This window comes from Guillardia theta, assembly GCF_000315625.1.
Source record: "Guillardia theta CCMP2712 unplaced genomic scaffold GUITHscaffold_75, whole genome shotgun sequence".
Classification (NCBI taxonomy): Eukaryota; class Cryptophyceae; order Pyrenomonadales; family Geminigeraceae; genus Guillardia; species Guillardia theta.
In genome coordinates this window covers 316,111-335,539 of record NW_005434599.1, presented here as the reverse complement: position 1 = coordinate 335,539, position 19,429 = coordinate 316,111, and the positions used below count along the sequence as shown (strand labels likewise).

At 55.3% G+C, this 19,429-nt stretch overlaps 8 protein-coding genes across 8 annotated transcripts in view; 2 read left to right on the top strand and 6 right to left on the bottom strand.

The window, feature by feature from the left end:
* The window catches only part of GUITHDRAFT_154437 (hypothetical protein), a 2,320-nt gene extending 1,268 nt beyond the window's left edge, over nt 1–1,052 (bottom strand). Inside the window, exons 1-9 of the mRNA XM_005826428.1 lie at nt 1,034–1,052; nt 944–988; nt 811–887; nt 731–763; nt 638–685; nt 486–594; nt 386–441; nt 287–339; nt 175–239 (exon numbers count right to left, since the gene is read on the bottom strand). Of these exons, the coding sequence (XP_005826485.1) occupies nt 175–239; nt 287–339; nt 386–441; nt 486–594; nt 638–685; nt 731–763; nt 811–846 (400 nt within the window). The 5' untranslated portion in view covers nt 847–887; nt 944–988; nt 1,034–1,052. The remainder of the gene's footprint in view (nt 1–174; nt 240–286; nt 340–385; nt 442–485; nt 595–637; nt 686–730; nt 764–810; nt 888–943; nt 989–1,033) is intronic.
* Nucleotides 1,053–1,321: 269 nt separating this feature from the next.
* GUITHDRAFT_143488 (hypothetical protein) lies at nt 1,322–2,852 on the bottom strand (the record flags this gene model as incomplete). The annotated part of the gene is made up of 10 exons (XM_005826427.1): nt 1,322–1,327; nt 1,411–1,450; nt 1,569–1,638; nt 1,684–1,736; nt 1,776–1,829; nt 1,886–1,961; nt 2,014–2,140; nt 2,219–2,246; nt 2,410–2,461; nt 2,576–2,852. 10 exons carry the CDS (start codon nt 2,850–2,852, stop codon nt 1,322–1,324), a joined length of 783 nt encoding a protein of 260 aa, XP_005826484.1.
* Nucleotides 2,853–3,461: 609 nt separating this feature from the next.
* On the top strand, nt 3,462–10,452 carry GUITHDRAFT_114470 (hypothetical protein; the record flags this gene model as incomplete). Its single annotated transcript, XM_005826426.1, has 10 exons — nt 3,462–3,584; nt 3,629–3,703; nt 3,754–4,215; nt 4,260–4,559; nt 4,749–4,918; nt 4,970–5,024; nt 5,068–5,214; nt 5,259–5,289; nt 5,491–5,543; nt 5,587–10,452. 10 exons carry the CDS (start codon nt 3,462–3,464, stop codon nt 10,450–10,452), a joined length of 6,282 nt encoding a protein of 2,093 aa, XP_005826483.1.
* Nucleotides 10,414–11,630, bottom strand: GUITHDRAFT_154436 (hypothetical protein). Its single transcript, XM_005826425.1, has 5 exons — nt 11,575–11,630; nt 11,105–11,281; nt 10,796–10,922; nt 10,645–10,754; nt 10,414–10,593 (listed from the first exon to the last, which is right to left on the bottom strand). The coding sequence occupies exons 1-5, from the start codon at nt 11,624–11,626 to the stop codon at nt 10,517–10,519; spliced, it is 543 nt and encodes a 180-aa protein (XP_005826482.1). The 5' UTR covers nt 11,627–11,630; the 3' UTR covers nt 10,414–10,516.
* Nucleotides 11,631–11,728: 98 nt separating this feature from the next.
* On the top strand, nt 11,729–12,409 carry GUITHDRAFT_154435 (hypothetical protein). The gene has a single exon (XM_005826424.1). It carries the CDS (start codon nt 11,735–11,737, stop codon nt 12,038–12,040), a length of 306 nt encoding a protein of 101 aa, XP_005826481.1. The 5' UTR covers nt 11,729–11,734; the 3' UTR covers nt 12,041–12,409.
* Nucleotides 12,410–14,651: 2,242 nt separating this feature from the next.
* GUITHDRAFT_114466 (hypothetical protein) lies at nt 14,652–15,350 on the bottom strand (the record flags this gene model as incomplete). The annotated part of the gene is made up of 3 exons (XM_005826423.1): nt 14,652–14,681; nt 14,724–15,183; nt 15,346–15,350. 3 exons carry the CDS (start codon nt 15,348–15,350, stop codon nt 14,652–14,654), a joined length of 495 nt encoding a protein of 164 aa, XP_005826480.1.
* Nucleotides 15,351–16,777: 1,427 nt separating this feature from the next.
* Nucleotides 16,778–17,516, bottom strand: GUITHDRAFT_154434 (hypothetical protein). The gene has a single exon (XM_005826422.1). The coding sequence runs from the start codon at nt 17,403–17,405 to the stop codon at nt 17,007–17,009; it is 399 nt and encodes a 132-aa protein (XP_005826479.1). The 5' UTR covers nt 17,406–17,516; the 3' UTR covers nt 16,778–17,006.
* Nucleotides 17,517–17,593: 77 nt separating this feature from the next.
* Nucleotides 17,594–18,671, bottom strand: GUITHDRAFT_143483 (hypothetical protein; the record flags this gene model as incomplete). Its single annotated transcript, XM_005826421.1, has 2 exons — nt 17,594–17,629; nt 17,676–18,671. The coding sequence occupies 2 exons, from the start codon at nt 18,669–18,671 to the stop codon at nt 17,594–17,596; spliced, it is 1,032 nt and encodes a 343-aa protein (XP_005826478.1).
* Nucleotides 18,672–19,429: the final 758 nt, after the last annotated feature.

The window sequence follows — 19,429 nt, the reverse complement described above, 5'->3', positions numbered from 1 at the left end:
GAGAGGGAGAGGGAGAGGGAGAAGGGGAGGGAGAAGGGGAGGGGGAGGGGGAGGGGGAGGAAGAGGGGGGAAGAGGAAGAGGAAGAGGAAGAGGAAGAGGAAGAGGAAGAGGAAGAGGGAGAGGGAGAGGGAGAGGGAGAGGGAGAGGGAGAGGGAGGTGATTTGCTGTCATACCTTCTTTCTGCTGTGATAACACGTTGACCGGAGGTTCAAAGTCCAAGTCTTGGTTCTCCATCCACCTGTAAGGCAACTCAGCTGAGCAAGTGCTGGAGACTCTCACTCTCACCTCTCCAGTCCACCTTTCGGCTCCGTCCAACCGCCAGGAGGCTCGTGCATGAGCTGCAGTGCTCGTGAGAAGCTTCCATACTGTGCTCTCAGCTGCCACCTTGACAAGCGCGTCCGGGTCGTCCTGGTGTCTCCCCGTCTTGCTCTTGACAAGAACTGTCGTGCTAGTCAGTCCTCCTCCGTCGCTTCGCTAGCCTTACAGCTGCTGTTCATCGCTGGGTCTCTCATCTCATCTCTGAAGCTCCTCGTGTACGTCACCGCCTGCGCTCGACTCGCCTCCCCGGCAGCTGCTGAGATTTCTTTGGCAACCTGACGCAGCGGGTGAGGGGACGCAGAGCAAGAGCAGAAGCACATTGTCTTCCTCTGCCAGGCACTGGTGCTTGAGGGCCTGCAGCGAACTCTGACAGCCGATCAGCAACAAGAAAAGGAAGGTAACACGTCACACCGCAAATTGTGAGGAGCTCTTCTCTGCTGAGATCTGAAGCCTCACTTTCTCAGTTCACAAGCAGCATGGACAGGAACAACCTTCTCTTCCTTCTCTTCCTTCTCTTTCCTAAACATCTTGTTCTCGTCTTGTGCGATGGCCTGTAGGTGGGCTTGGACTGATGGGGGTCAACTGCGGTCAAGACATTCACATAGACAAGGCAGGCAGGCAGACATGTCTTCAACGCGTCGCTCAGGTTGACTTGTTGATCTTCTGCAGCTGCAGCACAGCTGGTCAACTCTAGTCGTGCTGGGGTTGACTCACCTTCTTGAGGCTCTCGAGCAGGAAGCTTGAGAGAATCAGCAGCAGGCACACGAGCAAACGCCAGCACCTGATCCATCCTCTTCCTCTTCTCCTTCCGGCGAGTCCCGTCTGCTGCTTTCCCCTCGTCAATTTCAAAATCGATCAGCAGGCGTCTCACATGGAGGACTTTCATTTCTCTTGCGTTTCATAGAGGAGACTCTCCGCCCATCACCCGCTGCCTTGGCTACCTCTGCCGTGTCTGCTCCTCTCTGCCGCGTCCTTTGCGGTCTCGCCGATCGCTTTGGCACATCAGCTCTGAAAGCACGTGAGAAGCAAGGAAGACAAGGAGAAGAGAGAAGGAATAGTGAGAGGCGAGAAGTAAATATCTGCATCCTCACTCGTTTGGGTCTGAATGCTCCGATAGCGGAAGGAAGGGAACTGCAAGCAAGCGTTCACGAGTAGCCACGTCAACACAGGAGGTGACGACCAGCAGGATCGAAGTATTCTCCTTGAATCTTGTTGGGCTGGAAGACAATCCCATGATTCAAGTCCTCACCACAACCCCATGTCAACCTTCACTTCGGTCTTCACCTCCAGACTTTGATTGCTCTCAGACTCATCCTTGTCTGCACACACAGTTAGATCATCGACGTCGTATCTGCTCGTGACACCTGACACGTCCGAGAATTCCTTGTCTTGGTACGCTCCTGCTTCTGTCTTGTTTCTGCAGGGGCTTAGGCGATCAGAGGACATGATTCGCCACCTGTTTCTTTCTCGGAATCGAAACAACTCTTCCATGTCATCGGGCTTCTCTCGCCTGAGACATCGCAAGTGAGCGACGCCATCTCATCAAACCACCTGAGTCTGGACTACTTGCGAGGTCTTGCTTGTTCACGGCTCATCGCGTCGAACTCCTTCCAGTTGGTTCGCTTGGGAGGATGTGAGGGAGCTGCTGGGCCAGTAAGAGAGTAGAGGACCCTGAGGATGGGCAGGACTCGCACCTCCCTGCTCGTTCTCTCTCAAAGATCCCGCGCTTTCCTCTCCCAGCACCTCTCCATATTTCTCGTCGAAAGATTCACAAAACCGCTGGCTCATTTTACTCGAACGAGTAGTGTTCGCATCAAATTCCTGCAGCCTCTCAGGTCATCACGTTAGGATCAGGTGATCTACCAATGTCTGGTCAGTTTTCTTCTTGCTTCTCCTGACCTTCTCTCGACCAAAAGCTTTTCTAAACCTGTCGCTTTCATCACATCCTCTCCCTCCTGCATACTCGTAGCGACTTGTTGTCCCACGCTCTCTTTAGCCCTCCGTATTTTCCTCCCGCAGTTTTTTCATCCGAGAAATCGCTGGGAGAAGGTGAGGATGTGGAGCCGACGGGGGATAGAAGAGAGTTTCACCTCTCGCTGAACAAGAAGTCGCCTTGTGCCTTTGCACTCCTTTCACGTAGTCCTGCAACGATGAATTAGGCGGACACAACAAGATGAGGCTTGCCGATCCCCGCCCGTGAGCTCTGCTTCTGCGCTTCAACTTCTATCGCATTCGGTTTCCCTTGCTCTCGCTGACCGAGTCCTCCACCATCGTAGCCCATCTTTCGCAGCAGACTCGCTCCTACCCCGTCTGCCATGTTGTCCAGTTCTTCCAGCTTGCTCTTCCGCTTCTTCTCCTCGCTGCTTAAGGACGACCAAGAGTCTCCACTCTCCTCCTCGTGCATGTGCATTCCTCCTCCCCGCAAACGATACATGGGCCGGGAAGGCAGCTCGGTCCACACGGATACCAGCTCGAGAGAACATGCGAGCAAGAGAAGACAAACCTGCGAGACTTGGAGGGTCGTTTTTCTCATTGAATGCTCGTCAGCAAATCCTTCTGCTTGTAGTCGTCCTTGTTTCGATGTGCAATTGTTGAATACCTTCCTCCATCCCCTTGTTCCTCTTCATCTCTCTTCTCTCCCTCTCTCTCTCGCTACCCCCAAACACTTCCCGTCATACTATCAACGCGGGTGGTCGCATAGAAGCGGATTTAAATCGAATTGAATCACGATTAGACTCGAGTTAAATCGGTTGCAATCATCGAGTTAAATCGGTTTTGATCATGAACGTTTTTTTCAATTATAATGTTAGATTTTCAATTTACCCCTAAATAATTGAAATAATCGTTGAAAAATTGATAAGCTGATATTTCAGTAGAAATCGATGGCAGCAGTGGGAGGGGGTAGTGGTTGATACCTTCAGAGAGATCAGGTCATAGTCAGACGATTTCATAAGTAGCATAAAGGTAATATAGCATAAGCTAGCACCATTGTCAACTTGCATGTTGTCGTGGGGGTAGATCGCGATGGGAAGCGAGGTAATGCCACATGGCGGGAGCAAGCTGGCATACCAGGACTAGTAGGAGGTAACATGCGCTGCTGCCGTGCATGAACATGCTCTTCCTCATGAGCTAGAGCTTCAACATGTCAGACTCCGAGGTCAGCGTCGCCTCATCCACGTTGAGCGATGCTGGTCGCGATGGCAACAACAGGAACACAGGCGTTCGCGTCAAGTTCGGCTTGTCGGCATTGGATGGAACATGCAAGGTAGGGATGGAGGTACCTCCATGAACAAGGTTGATCGAGCTTAGGTCACTGGAGGCACGGAAGGAAGCAAGCTGCAGCTCGGAGACACGTTGCGGTCCATCGACGGTCAGCCAGTTGAGGTACGTTGCCTTGGTCGTGAAAGCCTCGCTTATCTCTTGACTTTGTGCAGGGCCTCACCATGCTTGCCATCAACCAGCTGCTGCGCGGAGAACCTCTCTCGCTCGTTGAGATCGAGCTGGAGAGGGGATGGGCAAAGATCCCCATCAGAGCTCAGCTTCAGCGACGGTCAGGGAGAAAGAAAAAGAAGTTGCCGTCTACTCCTCCCCCGGACGACGAGATCCCAGCGTTCCGAGACATGCCTGCTCCGTCAGTGACTTCGCAGTCCAGCTCTCCCCCCTTTCCTCCTCTTCCTCCACGATCGGACAGCAGCTTCCGGTCCCAGCAGCCTTCGCCTCTCGTTGGGAAGCAATTCAGCCCCTCAGTTGTACAGGCAGCTGCCGGAGAGAAGCGAGCGCTTGGGCAAGCCAGCGGGCTGAGTCAGGGAGGAAGCAAGTCAGGATCTGCGAGCCCCGTGAGTCAGGAGTCGCTCCTTCAGCGCCTGAGTCATCAGCTCGAGCGACTTGACGCTCAGGTGAGGATGATGTGGATGGGCCCGCGGATGACGCGAGGCTGCAGGCTCGAGGCTACCAGAAGAACGTGCAGGAGCTGGAAGTCGCGCTGGAGCAGAGCAAGACAGAGTGCTCGACCAAGGAAGGATACATCCATGAGCTACAAGAGCATGTGGCACAACTTCAGAACGCTGTTGAACAAGCTGATGTAAAGACGACGATGCTCTCGCGTGAGAAAGCTGACGCTGCCTTCCAGCATGACAACAGAAAGCTTCGAGATCAATTGCAGCAATCCGAGGAAGAGCTCGAGCACAGAGACAAGACGATATCCGAGCAGAGAGATCGCATAAATCGTCTTCAACTCCAAGTAGATGCAAGCTGCACTCCCCTACCCCTTCCTACCCCTACCCCTACTCCTGCTCCTACCCCTACTCCTGCTCCTCCTACTCCTACTCCTACTTAGGCCTACTCCTACTCCTAATCCTGCTTCTTTTCCTGTTCCTCTCTCGGGCCCTTCTTTCTTGTGTTCCTGTACCCTCCCAATGACTCCATGCAGGTTGGTGCGAGTTCGGCTTCGGGAGGTGCAAAAGCTTTCTTGGACGAGCTGATCGGAGTGAAGGAAAAATACGCGGTAGAGGCGAAGAGAGCCAAGGAAGAGGCAGCGATGGCAAAGAGAAATGTGGAGGTCGTGACGCGAGAAAACGAGGAGAAGGAGCGACTGATCAGGTAGAGGAAGGAGGCGATGCTGACTTGCATTCTCCTTATCCTTGTCTTCAGAGAGTTGGAAGATGCGCGCAATGAGCTGGATGGGAAGGCGAAGCATGACAGCAAGGTGCTAACTGGTGCGGGAGTTTAACGAGGTCATGTGGGTGCAGGAGGCAGAGGGTCTGAAGCAGAAGGTGAAGAGCATGGAGGGTCTGCTGGAGAAGCAGATGCGCGACGTGATGGAGCAGCTGGTGGCTGTGATGCACCGGAACGAAAGTTTGACGCAAGAGAGCAGACGAGCGATTGAGCAGACGAGGGTCTCCTGCTTGCTGATTGCTTGCCGCCCCTGACGATGGTGCAGGTGTCGCACGAGGAAAGCGAGAGACTGTCGCGTGAGCTGGAGAGGAGCAGGGAGGAGCTGCAGCAGGAAAGGAGAAACTGCGAGAGACTGCGAGAAACCCACGAGGCATGAGAGGAGAAGGGAAAGAGGGCGATGAAGCAGCTTACCGCATGGCAGGTCATCAAGGACGAGAGCAGAAGGAGTCTTCGCGTCCTCTCCCGGGAGTTTCTCGAGTTGCGCATGTTGAGCTCAGAGATTGCGAGCGGGTTGACGCAGGAAGGACGACGAGCAGAGGCGCAAGAGAAGGTGCAGTGAAGTTGGAGGAGGAGAGAGAACTGATGCGAGGCAGCAGCTGCTGGAACATGGAGACGATCAAGTTGACAAGTTGCTGCGTCAAGTGTCGGAGGTGGACGAGTTGATGTGCAGGTTGAGCGAGACGTGCGGGCCGATGAGGATGCGATGCGACAGGCTGGGAATGAGGCTGGAGAAGTTGAGGTCAGACGGGGCGCGAGAAGCCTGGCAGGTGAAGCAAGAGAGTCTCAAGATCGCCGAGATGTGCCTGCAGATGCAAGGAGAGGTGAAAGAAAGCTTGAGCTCGTTGCGACGACAATCCGAAGCAGCGCAGGAGCAGCAGAGGGCCCGAGCTCATGGTATGGAGGAACTGCAGCTGAAGTTGCAGACGTCACAGGCGGAACTGAAGCTCGCGAGGGAGGCATTGAAGAATCGAGAAGAGGAGAGGGCAGAGGAGAAACAGAAGCTGGTGCGGGTCACCTTGCAGCTTGAGCAGGCTCAACGAGGGTCTCAGCGGGCGGCGGGGGAGATGGCCTTGCAGGCTCAGCTCGTGGCGACTCGGCAAGCAGAACAAGAGCACGTGCAGACACGAGTGGAGGAGCAGCTCGAGCAGCTCGAGCAGGTGGCGAGGAAGATGGGAGACCAGCTGGAGGTGGCGAGACGGCAGGTGGAGGAGCTTGAGGGGCGAAGGGCTGAAACGTGCAAGAGGAACGAGAAGCTGCAAGAGGCTGCGGAGAATCGGATGAGTTTACAGCAGCACTTCCACCTGATGAAGTCGCACAGAGAGACGAGGAAGCGACGGCATGCTGAGTCGCAGCTGCTGCATGCTCGAGCAATGGCATTGCAACTGAAGGACTTGTGCCGTGAGGGCCTTGACTTGCGCGATGTTGTCGAGCTGGTTCAAGAGGGGCAGGAGTGCGAGGAAGTAACGCTAGACGCGCTTGAACTTATAGAAGGGAAGATGAGGAGATGTCTGAAAGAAGTTGAGCTGAGCAGGAAGAGGAGGGAGGAGCTGCAAGCCGAAGCAAGAGGACAAGCTGCGACTGTTGAGATGCTGCGAGGTGAACAGCAAGAAACCTCGAAGAAGGAGGAGCTCAAGATCGAGCAGCTGCTGTCTGACTGCGATCGACTCTCATCGACCTGCTCCCTGACCCTTGCGATGCTGCTGGAGGGGCGCGACGAGAAAGCGCAGACCGTCTTCTCGATGCTCCTCCAACTTGAGGAAGCGACAAGCCTCGTGCATGGCTGTCAAGTTGAGGCCCGAGAGGAGGAGCACAAAGTCCACCAGGAGATCCAGCTGAGCCTCGACAGTGCTGAAAAGCTTGAGGAACAACTGCGATGTCTGAGGAACGAGATCCTGTCTGCAAGGGCTGCGTGCGGCTGTGCTCCTGCTGGCTTGTCGTCGATTGTGGCTGCTATGAAGAGGAGACTCGTGGCGGTCAGGAGCGACGGCCTTGACGTCTCACGCGCTCTCCTCGCCGCCTCTCAGCAGCTTTCAAGTTTTCAGTCTGCCTACGAAGAGGAAGCTCGAAGTCAGGCCGCACAGTTTGACAAGCTGCTGAAGGGGAGGCGAGAGGAGAAGAGGGAGGAGAAGAGGGAGGAGAAAGTCTGTTGGCGATGGGGCAGGTTGTTGTTCAAGTTGTTGGCGCTGCAAGCTCAGCAAGCTGCGAGCTCGCGAGATTGCATGGAAGCTTCTGAGGTCCGCATGCAAGAGCTGGAGACGTGGGTGATGGAGGAGAAACAGAAATTGGCGGAGAAGGAGGCGGAGGCGGCGAGCATGCGGCGAGAGCTGGAAATCATGAGACTTGAGCTGCAGGAAAGTCAAGCTGGTCAATTGCTGGAGAAAGACGAGCTCAGAAAGGTCAAGAGCAAGGAGGCGATGCTCAAGAGCGAGCTGGGGCAGGCCAAGGAAGAGCTGGGGCAGGCCAAGGAGGAGCTGGGGCAGGCCAAGGAAGAGCTGGGGCAGGCCAAGGAGGAGCTGGGGCAGGCCAAGGAAGAGCTGGGGCAGGCCAAGGAAGAGCTGGGGCAGGCCAAGGAAGAGCTGGGGCAGGCCAAGGAGGAGCTGAGTAGGAGGATAAGGTCGGAAGAAAGCAAGCTTGCTCACATGCGACGCATGCAAGAGGAGATGCGGGTGATAGAAGAGCAAGTGAAACATCTTGATGAGCTCATGGAGCAGCTGGAGGCTCGAAGAGGAGGAAGAGTCGCCGACATCCTCGTGCGGGTCCTTGACGTCGCGGCAGACCTCAAGTCTCTTAGCCTTGTGCTGGAGGAGGCGAAGGAATCAGCGAAGCGAGGCGATGAGGAGGCAAGGAGGTTGCAGGAGGAAATGAAACTGGCAGCGTCAGACAGTGAGAAGATGAAGAAGTTGATGGAGCTGGTGGGGGAGGAAGAGCGAGCGAGGGAGACAAGCAGAGCAACGTGCGAGGAGATGCTGACGGAGCTCACGGATGTGCGCAGCGACTGCCTGCGAGTGTTCGCTGACATGAACAACGAGTGGAAGGAGAGCCACGACGAGCTGCTGGGGCTGCTCGCCATGGCAGAGGGCAGGAAGGAGCGATGGGTGGGGGCGGCACTTCCGTTCGCTCAGAACATCCTTGACGAGCTGAACCAATCGCAGGAGGAGATTGACGACGTGATGCTGCAAGTTGAGTCGAACATGCGACGCGACGACGCGGCCTGCTGGCAGATGCTTCGTGATATGGTGACAGTGGCGCAAGACCTGGAGGGAGAGGCGAGACAAGTGACGACAAGTGTGGGGGTATGGCAGGAGGAGACGCTCGAGGTGATGGAAGCGCTCGACCGACTCCTTTCAGCTTCTCTGCCATGTGCTGAGCGATGGCTGGAGGTGACTGCAAAACTGGAGAAGATGGTGCGAGAGCTGAGGCTGTTGTTGGTCGCGGAGACGGGGGGGGAGAGGGATGATGGTTTGGACGTCTGGGCGAAAGTTGCATCCCTTGTCCGCGGGTTCGAAAGTGCAAAGAGACGCTTAAGGGAAGTGGAGGAAGAGCGAGAGGCGATGGTTGAGATTCTAGTCAGCTATCAGACTCAGTGGAGACTTGCAGGAGGACGAGGAGAGCTGAACGTCTCTGATCGTCTCCTCCTCCTCCTCCGCCACGCACACCAGCAACTCAGCGACTCGCGCTTGATGCAACAGGCGTCTGAGCTCGCCGAGACTCGCCGGCAGCTGGAACAAGCGGAGACCTTGATCACGCGCCTGCGAGCAGCGGCAGACGAGCAGGAAGAGACGCGACGAAAAGAGTCGGCAGACGCGGAGAGAGCTGCCAGAGAGCTGGAGGAGGTGAGGCAGCAGCTGGGAAAGGTACTGGATGAGAATAGTTTGCTTGTGTCCCAATGCGATCGCCTGGAAGAAGAAGTAGGAAAACTGCGAGTGATGGTCGTGGAGAGGAGAAGGGAGGAGGAACAAGAAGTGGAGGAGGAGGCGAGGAGGGAGGAAGAGAGTCTGTTGTCTCTCCTGGTTGGTCTGGATAATCTGATGCAGACGCTTTCTCCCCTCGCGTCCCTGGGGAGAGAGAGAGCGGATGACCTAAAGGAGCTGAGGGCAGCCAGGAGGGAGAAGGAGCGACTGGTTCGGAGAGCAGGCGAGCTGGAGGAGGAGCTGCGAACCTCTGCTGAAGAGATGAAGGGCTTGCGGTCTCGTCTGACTGCTGCGGTCAAGGCGCAGCAGGAGGCGGATGAGAGGGAGGAGACGGTGAGGAGCGAGTTAGAGGAGGCCGTTGAACTCCTCCGCATCTCCTGCCTATGCCAAGAAGTTGGTGAGCGCCGCGCAGGAGAGTCGGGGGAGCAGCAGGAGGCTGCCAAGTCGCGGGGGGGAGATGAGGAGGAGCAGAAACAGTTACTCGGCGGCATCACGTGGCTGCTGGAGGAGGTGAAGGGGAGCAGGCGGCTAGCAGATGGCTTCCTCGAGGACCTCTCGGCGCTCGAGCAGGAGCACACGTTGTGGACCAACATCCTCGAGAGGATCGTGCGCAAGGTGACGATCGAGGAGGCGGAGGATGAAGAGAGCAACGCTCTGTCGCCCGCTAGCATGAGGAGCCGCTTCCGCAGTCTGCCGACGGCAGTTGAGAGGAGAATAAGAGCAGAGACGAGGAAGGCGACGAAGAGCGAGAGCCTGCTGCAGGAGAAGAACGAGATCATCACCAGCCTCATGAGCGACGTGACGTCCCTGCAAGAGACCCTCACTGAACAGCACGAGAAGATGCTGAGCTTGGAACGAGAAATGATGCAGCTGAAGCTCTCCTCCTCCTCCTCCTCCTGCCCTCGCCTCCAGCACAGAGACGAAGAGGCTGATGCCCATGGCGCGGTCGACGCGACTGCCGTCCTCGCCAGGTTGAGAGAGGCAGGGGAGACCCAGGGGAGGAGACAGGAGCAGAAGAACTTCTCCTGCTCTTGCGTCCACTCGCACCATCTGGCTGAGCTGAAGGATGAGCTCAACGGCATCCTTGTGGCGGAGAGCATCAAGCAGGACGAGGGCTCGGATCCTCTTGAGCTCGCGAGGCTGCTGGGAAGGAACGTGCGGGTGCTGAAGCGACAGGTCGAGTATCTGACCGAGTCGATCGTGAACGCGCTGCCGCTGGAAGGAGCCGCGGCCTCCACCTGCTGGCTGAAAGCTGTTCTCGCCACAAGCTTGCAGCAGCTGGAGGGCCGGGAGAGGGGGGAGGGAGGGGAAGCGTTCACCGCAGAGGAGCTGCGCTACTTCTCGTTCCCTGAGCTGTCAGGTGGAGGAACCAAGCCGCTCAACAAGCACTCACTCCTCACGCTTTACGCCCACCTCGAGCACGTGGCACAGAAGTTCGCGGAGGCGGAGGGGAAGGATGGTAACCCGGCGAGCGATGCAGCAGAGGAGAAAAGAGACCAGGAGGGAGATGCTTGGGTGAGCTTTCATCGACTGCATGTAAATAGTTGAGGTGATGTACATGTTAAGCTTCATAAACATGTCTGGCTTGTGTCACTTCAGCTGCATGAGCAGCTCAAGGAACGCGATCGAAGGGGCTCGTGTCGGCATAGCAGCGCTCGAACGCTTTCTCCACCGCCTCTTGCGCGACTCCTGCAGGAGCCCTCAGGACCTTTTGCCCTCCTCCTGCCCTCCGGAACTAACCGGGAGCCGAGCATGCCGGATTCATAGACACAGAGAGAGCAGCGCGTCGCTTGATGCAGGCACGTCCTTGACCTAGGAAGGCGGTGTTTCCTCGCAGAATCTCCTGCCACCTGCTCCCCATCACCTCCCCCACGCGCTCCTTGTGCCTCACCACTTGCAGTCGCCGCTCAGGTTGGCAGCTCTGATCTCACTGCACGCGTGATGCACACAGTTGGTCCAATCGACGAACGCGCGGCAGTGATCGTAGGCGTGAATGAGCTCGTGCGTCATCGTCATCTCTGCCTGCTGTGAGCAACCAAGACGCAAGCAGGGGAAGGGCACGATAGGAGGCAAGGGGACAGTAGCAGAGAGACGAGGAGAGGAGCGAGGGCGCCAAGGAGAGGAGCGAGGGCGCCAAGGAGAGGAGCGAGGGCGCCAAGGAGAGGAGCGAGGGCGCCAAGGAGAGGAGCGAGGGCGTCACCAGTATGCGCGTAGTTGCGAAGATGATTCTCACAGAGAACCACGCCTCCTTGCCTCGAGGCTGACTCATCAAACCCTCCCCCTACCTTCTCATCGCAATGGCGAACAACAAAGAAACTCTCGTCTACAGGGCAGCCCCTCTTGGCCATGTGCTCCATCATGAACTTGACGAATGGAGCTGTGCAGCCATCAGGCCATCGTCAGTCGCTCCTTGCCTCTCCTCCCTCCGTCCGGCCTCTCCTCCCTCCCTCTTTCTACTTCCTCTCCTTCTTCGCTATTTCGCTGTTTCTGCTGCTCTGACTCCCTCACTTCCACCTCCTCATTTTCCTACTTCCTTCCTCGTCCTCGGCCTCAGCAATTTTCTTCTCCCTTATTTCCCCTTCATCGCCGCATCATCTCCCCCTCCTCCTCTCCCCCTCCTCCTCTCCCCCTCCTCCTCTCCCCCTCCTCCTCTCCCCCTCCTCCTCTTACATCGTTTGATCGCTTTCTCCTTCCATTTCTCCGCTTCTTCATGCACCCCCATGTTTCCTTCGCAACCAGCACTGTAACACTAAATACACTTATAACGTTATTATGGGGGAGATAATAATATTAAAGTGAACAATAATAATGTTAATCCGAGTGCCCCGAGATGGAGGAAGCAGGAAGAAGCGAGCATGGACCAGCGAGGAGACAGCGAAAGCTGACCCGAGAGGCGAAGCCTTACTCCAAGAGCGTCAGCCATGGTGCCGACAAGAAGCTGGCGGGTATCATAGAGACCAAGTTAAGATGCTTGTTAGACGAGAAGGCAAGAGTGTCGAAGCTTCCCGTTGGTAACTACTCCAGACACAGGCTGGCGGTCATCAACAAAGCGATCAGCCTGATAGAAACTGGTGACGCGTACATGAAGGATAAGGATAAAGAACTTGAGGAGTTGCTGAGAGAGCTCGCCATCTAGCGGCCTGGAGCGAAGAGATGATACATGGTGTACATATTCACTGATAATCAGTTGATCCATCACTGATGCGAAGACGGAACGTCGGGATAACCCGGGGCATGCCTCCAGGAGCTGAGCTTCTCACGTGCAGCGGTGCCTTGATAGGAAGCGTGTGGTGTGTCATGAGATCTCGCAGCGAGCCCGTCATCTCCGTGTTGCTTTCAGACAGCTCGTTGCTATCCAGCCCTCCTGAGGTGCGCGACGAGCACTCCGAGCTCGGAGTCGGAGCTCGCATTTCGAGATGCCGCCGAGTTGACGCTGAGTTTGTCTCGTTGCGACTCAGGTGAGACCTGCGAGAAATCAGACGAGAGAGTAAAGAAGATGGAAACCTTTGCGAAGATCGGATGGTGTGAATGAGATCAACAAGAATAGAGTGATCCCCTTCATCCTCCTTGTCCTCGCATTCTTCCTCTCCTTCTGGCGTCACCGGGTTCGGTGTATGATCTCCTGCTTGTTCGCCATCCCACTCAGCAGGAGACGCACGAGGTGAAGAGGCTGGAGTGAAGCAACAACTCTCTGTCAGCGGTGGAGTGCAAGCTCCTTGAAAAGGTTGCATCACTGCGCTGTCCTCGACATGCACGTGCTGGCAACCAGGGGAGTCCGAGCCTTGATCTGAGTTTGACCTGGTGGAATGCCCCGAGGCCGCAAGTGCCTCGACCTTGGTGACTTGCTGCAAGGGAAGAAGATAAGAGCAATTATCTGCTGCTCCTCGCGACTCTCGCTTTTCGTTGGGCGTCACTCCCGAACCTGACGGAAGGTTTGATGGGCTGACCTTCATCCATGATTCTTTCAGCGTTCCTTGCATCAGTTGCAGATGAGATTCCTTTCTTATCTCAGGTATAAGTAGCTGAGCTTTGAGATGCTCAAGCTCTTGCTTTGCTTCGTCTAACTCGTGCTTGAGATCTGCAGTTTGTTTCTGCTGCACAAACAAGTGAAACAAGATTTTATCTTGTTCCAGTGTAGCTGTGCTTTCAACACTCGCATTCTGCTGGACCAGTACATTTCTGTGATTTTCTTGACGATGCATATCTTGCTGCCTTATTTGCCCCTCTTGCTCTGTCGGCCGATCGGGGCGTCGAAGGTCTTTAACTAATGCGCTATCTTGGCTGAGATCGAGTGGGACGACATCATCCGTGCGCCGTAGCGGCGTTGTGTCTTTGAATCCACTCTCGCGTTCTTTGGCTCTTCTGTCAGATCTCGCGTAACTGTTTTCAACCTCCACTGGGCTTCTTTTGTCGGTCCTCGAGAGGAAGATCATGACCGACTCGCCGTTCACCTCCGACATGCTGGTGTTGCTTCCTTCACCGCTGCGGGATGATTCCAATGCTACATCATCTTTCATCTCCTGTGAGTTCTTGTCCTTTGGTATCTCAAGGGCATCTATGATCTGTTTGATCTCTCCCAAGCGCATCTGTGAGTTCAGCACGCTCCGTGAAAGAGACTCCAACCCCATCGCACTCAATTGGAGTGAAAACTCCTGAATCTCCTCACAGTCTGTTCGTGACTTTGATTCCGTACATGATGACGTACTAGTAAACGGCGATGTCGAGGCCAACGACTCTGTTGTGTTGCAGAGGTTCACCTTCTGCAAGCCATCTTTGTGCTTGATCAGCCTCCGATCGCACGGTGAATGAGCGTGGCGCTGCTGAGAGCTTTCGAGAGGGGGGGTGGATGGAGATGAGAGAGAAGCTAGAGGAGACTGCATGAGAGAAGGAGCTAGAGGAGACTGTATGAGAGAAGGAGCTGGAGGAGACTGTATGAGAGAAGGAGCTGGAGGAGAATGCTGAATGGAAGGTGCTGGAGGAGGGGAGGGAGGCGCTCGACGGCGACTCAGAAAGCAGCACGCGGCCATGTCGCAACGGTCGATCAATTCGGATCGCGACTTGACAAGTTTTCAAACTTGAGAAAGAAATTTTCAGAGTTTCGAATATTATATCAACATTTCATTTGTTTGCTTAGTAAAATATTCAAAATAAGCAACAAAATTAGGAAATTTCTGGAAATTTTTCCAACACCAAGCTTTGTCATCGCAAGTTGAATATCGGAAACTTCTTTGAAGAATTTACGACCACATGCAATGGCAGAAGAGGCATCATAGTCTGTACATCTTAGTCTGTACATGCGCCAGCATAGCTCTGGCAGAAGAGGCATCATGTGATATCTTTTCATGTCGATGAAAAGATATCATAGTCAGCAGAAGAGGCATCATAGTCTGTACATGCGCCAGCCGCCTTCACTTGTCTGCACTTGACTGCGACAAGGGACTCAAGAAGAAGAGTCAGATCAAGTACATTTGATGAATCTTTATTTCGCGGGTATGCTCACCTTAGCATCAAGTTTTGATAAAATGATGCCTTGACTGTCCTCTTGACCATGTTTACTAGATACACCCACTCAACGGGTCTCTGCTGCCGGCGAATGAGCGTGGCCAGTCAACGACCTTGAGTGTAATTGTGTTCGAACAGCATCTTCGAGCTTCCCTAGAGATTGATCAAGATAACTGAATAGCTTATGCCAGGTGCTTCCGGCCTCACACCACCAGTTCCTCTCACGGCATTCCTCATTTTCTTCTTCACCTCGCATTCATTCCAAGCTTCTGCACCTGTGCACCAAATATGTTCAAACATATCATCAATCTTCAGACCTGGTCTGTTAGCCCTCCTACGCCATCCTTGGCTTCTGCTAGCCCTCCTACGCCATCCTTGGCTTCTGCTAGCCCTCCTACGCCATCCTTGGCTTCTGCTAGCCCTCCTACGCCATCCTTGGCTTCTGCTAGCCCTCCTACGCCATCCTTGGCTTCAGCTAGCCCTCCTACGCCATCCTTGGCTTCTGCTAGCCCTCCTACGCCATCCTTGGCTTCAGCTAGCCCTCCTACGCCATCCTTGGCTTCAGCTAGCCCTCCTACGCCATCCTTGGCTTCTGCTAGCCCTCCTACGCCATCCTTGGCTTCTGCTAGCCCTCCTACGCCATCCTTGGCTTCTGCTAGCCCTCCTACGCCATCCTTGGCTTCTGCTAGCCCTCCTACGCCATCCTTGGCTTCTGCTAGCCCTCCTACGCCATCCTTGGCTTCTGCTAGCCCTCCTACGCCATCCTTGGCTTCATCTCTGCCTTCCCTTCCCCAACTCGCCTTATTCTTCCATCCCCGTCCCCTCTCCTCTCCCTCCCTTCTCCCTCCCCCCTCCCTTTTCCCTCCCCCCTCCCCCCTCCCTTCTCCCTCCCCCTCCCTTCTCCCTCCCGTTTCCCATTCCCCGACAGAATAACCCCACCCCATCCCTTTAGCTGGACTCACGGTGATTAGGACTGGTGGGTGGCCTACCCAATTGAAAAACAACGGATGAGATGATGTCGGGCGAAGTGATGCGCTACTAGAACATCCTCCCCCTCCTCCTCCTCCCTCTCCTCCTCCCTTCCTCCTCATCCTACTCCCTCCATATCCCTACCCTTCTCTTCCCCACTCAACCACACAAGCACCCCTTCTTCCTCGTCAGCCCTTTCCGTATCCCCTCAATTCCTTCTCCTCCCTCACCATCGCCATCTCGTTCTCTTTTTCTTCCTCCTCTATTTATTCGCAACCCGTGTCCGATCAGCAATGGCATTTGCCAGGCCATTTCAGTTGAACCAGCTCCTGTCTCGAGGTTGCCAGAAGCATGATATCTCGCATCACCCCTACGCAGGCATCATTGCCACCACTACCAACTGTCCGTTTGCCAGCAACGCGCCAGTGAAGTTGGTTTCAACAAGGCATCTGCGCAAGTTCCGCAAGCAGGTGTCTGAGAAGCTTGAGAAGGCCATGCAGCTCAAGAGCGAGGTGTTGTCAGTGCAGGAGCAGATGAGATCCCTCGGCAGCGTCATCGACTCGTTATCTCAGATCATGGTGGAAGAGATCGACGTCTTGTGCGGAGAAATGAACAGGTTCAAAGTTGACACGTCAGATCAGTTCACCCTTGTCGCCAAAGGAGTGCAGAGACTGGGCCCAGAGATCGCAGAGCTCAGAAATGCGTTGAACGTGGTGAAGGGTTCGACCCAAGCGTCCGAGGATTCAGTGCAGCGACTGAGACTATGGACTGAGTCAGGTTTCCGCAGGCTGAGCGAGGCTGTTCAGATTCAGCAGCAGGCGCTGACAGTGCTGGATGGTCAGGTCGGAGGTCTGAATGAGAAGCTGGCAGACCTGAGAAGTCAGGTGAGCGCCTGCCGGTCTGAGCTCGTCGACTGCAAGACCGAGAAGGAGAACGTGAGCGCGAAACTTGATGTGATAGTGAAGGGACATGAGAAAGTTGCTGAGAGCTGCAGAGAGCAGCTGGAAGAGTTCGAGAGGCTGAGCGAGAAGTACGAAGAGTTGTGTACGGATAGAAAGACATTGCACAACCTCCACCTGCAAGAGATCGCACGGCTGGAGGCTCAGCTGCAGGACCATCGCTCGCTGACTGACTCTCGTCTCAACGTGTTGGAGAGAAACGTGAAGCTGCCCGGGCCCGTCAAGGGCGGGACGCCTGACAGGCGAATCAACGACTTGGAGAACGAGCTGTCACAGGCTAAGAAGCTGATCCATGATCAAGAGGCGCGACTGCGGGACTTGTATGCTCAGAGCCGAGAGCAAAGCGCCCTTGAAAAGCTGCAAGAGCGACACAACCTGACGGAGTTTGTGACGAAGCTGGTCAGCGAGATGTTGATCAAACAAGGATCCTCGACTCCAGGACGAGCCGCAGGTGCCAGGACCGATCTAGTAGGGCAAGCGACGTCGGAGCTGCTTCGACCCTCCTACAGCTCGCCGGAAACTCGGTCAGCCTCTGGGCATTTGGAGAAAGTGATGGAGGCGAGCCAGAAGCGAATGTCAAGCCTCAAGTCCGACAAATACGGGTAGACCAGGAGGGCAAGCTGCTCTCGAGTAAATACATTTTTCCACCCCTCTCGATCCCTCTCCTCCATGTCAGCCCTGCGTCACAACTGAGCCTCGCTTCTCGTGTGGCCTTCCATGAGCAGCCTGTCCTGTCTGTACCCAAGCTCCCACCGTCGTGATCCAGGCGTCTTGACGACTGCAAAAGGAATGAGCGAGCAACTCTGAGATGGTGGCACGAGAGCGCGCGTTCTTCTTCAAACAACAATCCACGAAATGGCGAAACTGACTTGATATGTTGGCGTTCTCCTTGATTGAAGGACTGGGTTGGTTGATGACGACATTCTTGAAGTTTAAGATGTTTGATGCACAAGAGTTCTGCACATAGCTGTCTGGCAAATTTCCCGTTGCAAGCTCGTAAGCGAGTATGCCGAGGCTCCACACATCTGATGGAAATGAGCATTCTAACCCAAGTAACCGCTCGGGAGACATATGCAGGTAAGGTCCACAGAAAGTTTGAGATGTGCCGATCAACTTCTGACTGTAACAGAAACCTCGGACTCTGACTTCTCCGTTCCTCAAACACACAACATTCCTCGCGTCAACGTCGTTGTGGATTCTCGAATGATGTTCGTGCAAGTACTGAAGGGCTGATAAGATTTGCTTCAGGATAAGAGAGGTCACATGCTCGGCCGGAGCTCCATTCTTCTGTATTGCTTCTCGCAGATAGACACCATCGCCATCATCCAACACCACACTCACGTTCAGACCGACCAGGAAAGCGTCGCAGACCCCAACAGATCGGAAACCTTCCATATCGATGAGACCAGAAAGACAAGACGTCAGCATCTGACGGCACTGCTTCTTCGTCACCAGAAACCGACGGACCGTGTACCATCGTTTGTTCGCATCCACCGCTCGCCACACCTCGTACCCCTCCGCTTCTTCTGCGACCTTGCGAACCAACCTCAGGTCCGAGAAGCTCACGTGCTTGGGCAGCCCGCGCTTCTGATAAGGTTGGGGAGTACTAACAAGCCCGCGCGAAGAGACGGCGAAACCTGATCGCCTGAAGATGGAATCTGACTCCGAGCCCCAGGAGATGGAGAAGGACTTGCTTCGCGGCAACACTTGGATGCTCAGGTTCACACTGACGTGCAACTTACTTCCCTCGCTCTTCAGCTTTCGTTGGATCCGAATGATCCCGTCAGAGCTTGACGCTCCTGACAGATCCACTACCCCCATCGCAACCTCTTCCTGCTCTGACTTGACAGGGCTCATGAGTGCTCGAATTAACAGAAATGAACCCAACAAACTCCCTTGCGGATGAAAGATATACGTCTCGTTGATCGAGAGAGCGTTGTCTGCCTCCAAGACCTTGCAGCTTGTGCTCGTGAAAGTCACTCCGTCCATGGAGGTGCAAACTTTCACACTTCGCTCCTTGCTTTCCCCGTCGATCACAACCACAGCTGATTCTAGGGTCACTTTTACTGTGTAGTACTTGGGAACGTTTCCTATCATGAGGGAGGAAACAGACTGATCCACCATGCAGTGCCGATGGCTTCTCTCACTCACTGCTCCCGTTGCTCTCCCATGCCCTCCTCTCATCCTCACTTCCGACTTCCCCCGCCGTCCCTCCTGCATGCTGCTGGCGAGCTCGTCATGCTCGAGCTTGTCTCGAGCTGTCATGCTGCCATGCTCTCGCCTTCCAAGCGCCAGGGCTGGCAACTTCACCTGCTGCCCTCCCGCTCCCCCCGCCATCACCAACGGCCCTCCTCCTACTCAACGGAAAGCCGCGGCGGGCCGCCCGGGTACTCGTACTGATTTTTAACTTAACTTTGAGTAAAGGTACTTCACTGTCATTTCTAGTAGAGCCTGGCCACCGTCGGGGATTCCGAGTGCACCGATTCCCGGCCGGGCGGGCCACCCCGGGCCCGGGCCGGCCCGGGCCTCAACCGGGCCGGGCCGCCTGACTCGTCAGCTCTCGACCGTCCGCGCTCGTCATCACAACTCACCTCGTGACTCCTGGCTCCATGTTGCCGCTGAGCGTTGGAGAAGATTCGCAAACACCGGGCTGGGTCACCGGGTATCATCGCCCATGACTACTCGGGCCTCCTCAAGTGTTCATCCCTCAGGCTTGCCATCTCCACCGACGGTACCGTCTGCATCGTGACGAAGCCGCGCAGACTGGCAAGCAGGAAGGGCCAAGCAACAGTCGCTAGGAGGGGTGACTCTGTGACATGCAGCAGAAGGGGACGTCCAAAATGAAACGCCCTGAAGATATAGGATTTACTGGCAGAAGGTAAAAAGTGCCTCAAGCAAAACAAAGCAGGAACAAGCTGAACCGGCAGGCACACAGTCCACAGCGAGAAGCTGCACAATCACACACAAAACACAAGCCCGAAAAGAACCAGCACTGCTGGCACCCAGACGCGGCAGCGCCAGCCCAAGCGCGAAGCCGCGCAGACAAGCAGCCTAAGGGTCAAGCAATCAAGCAACAAGCAGCAGGAGCATGCAGG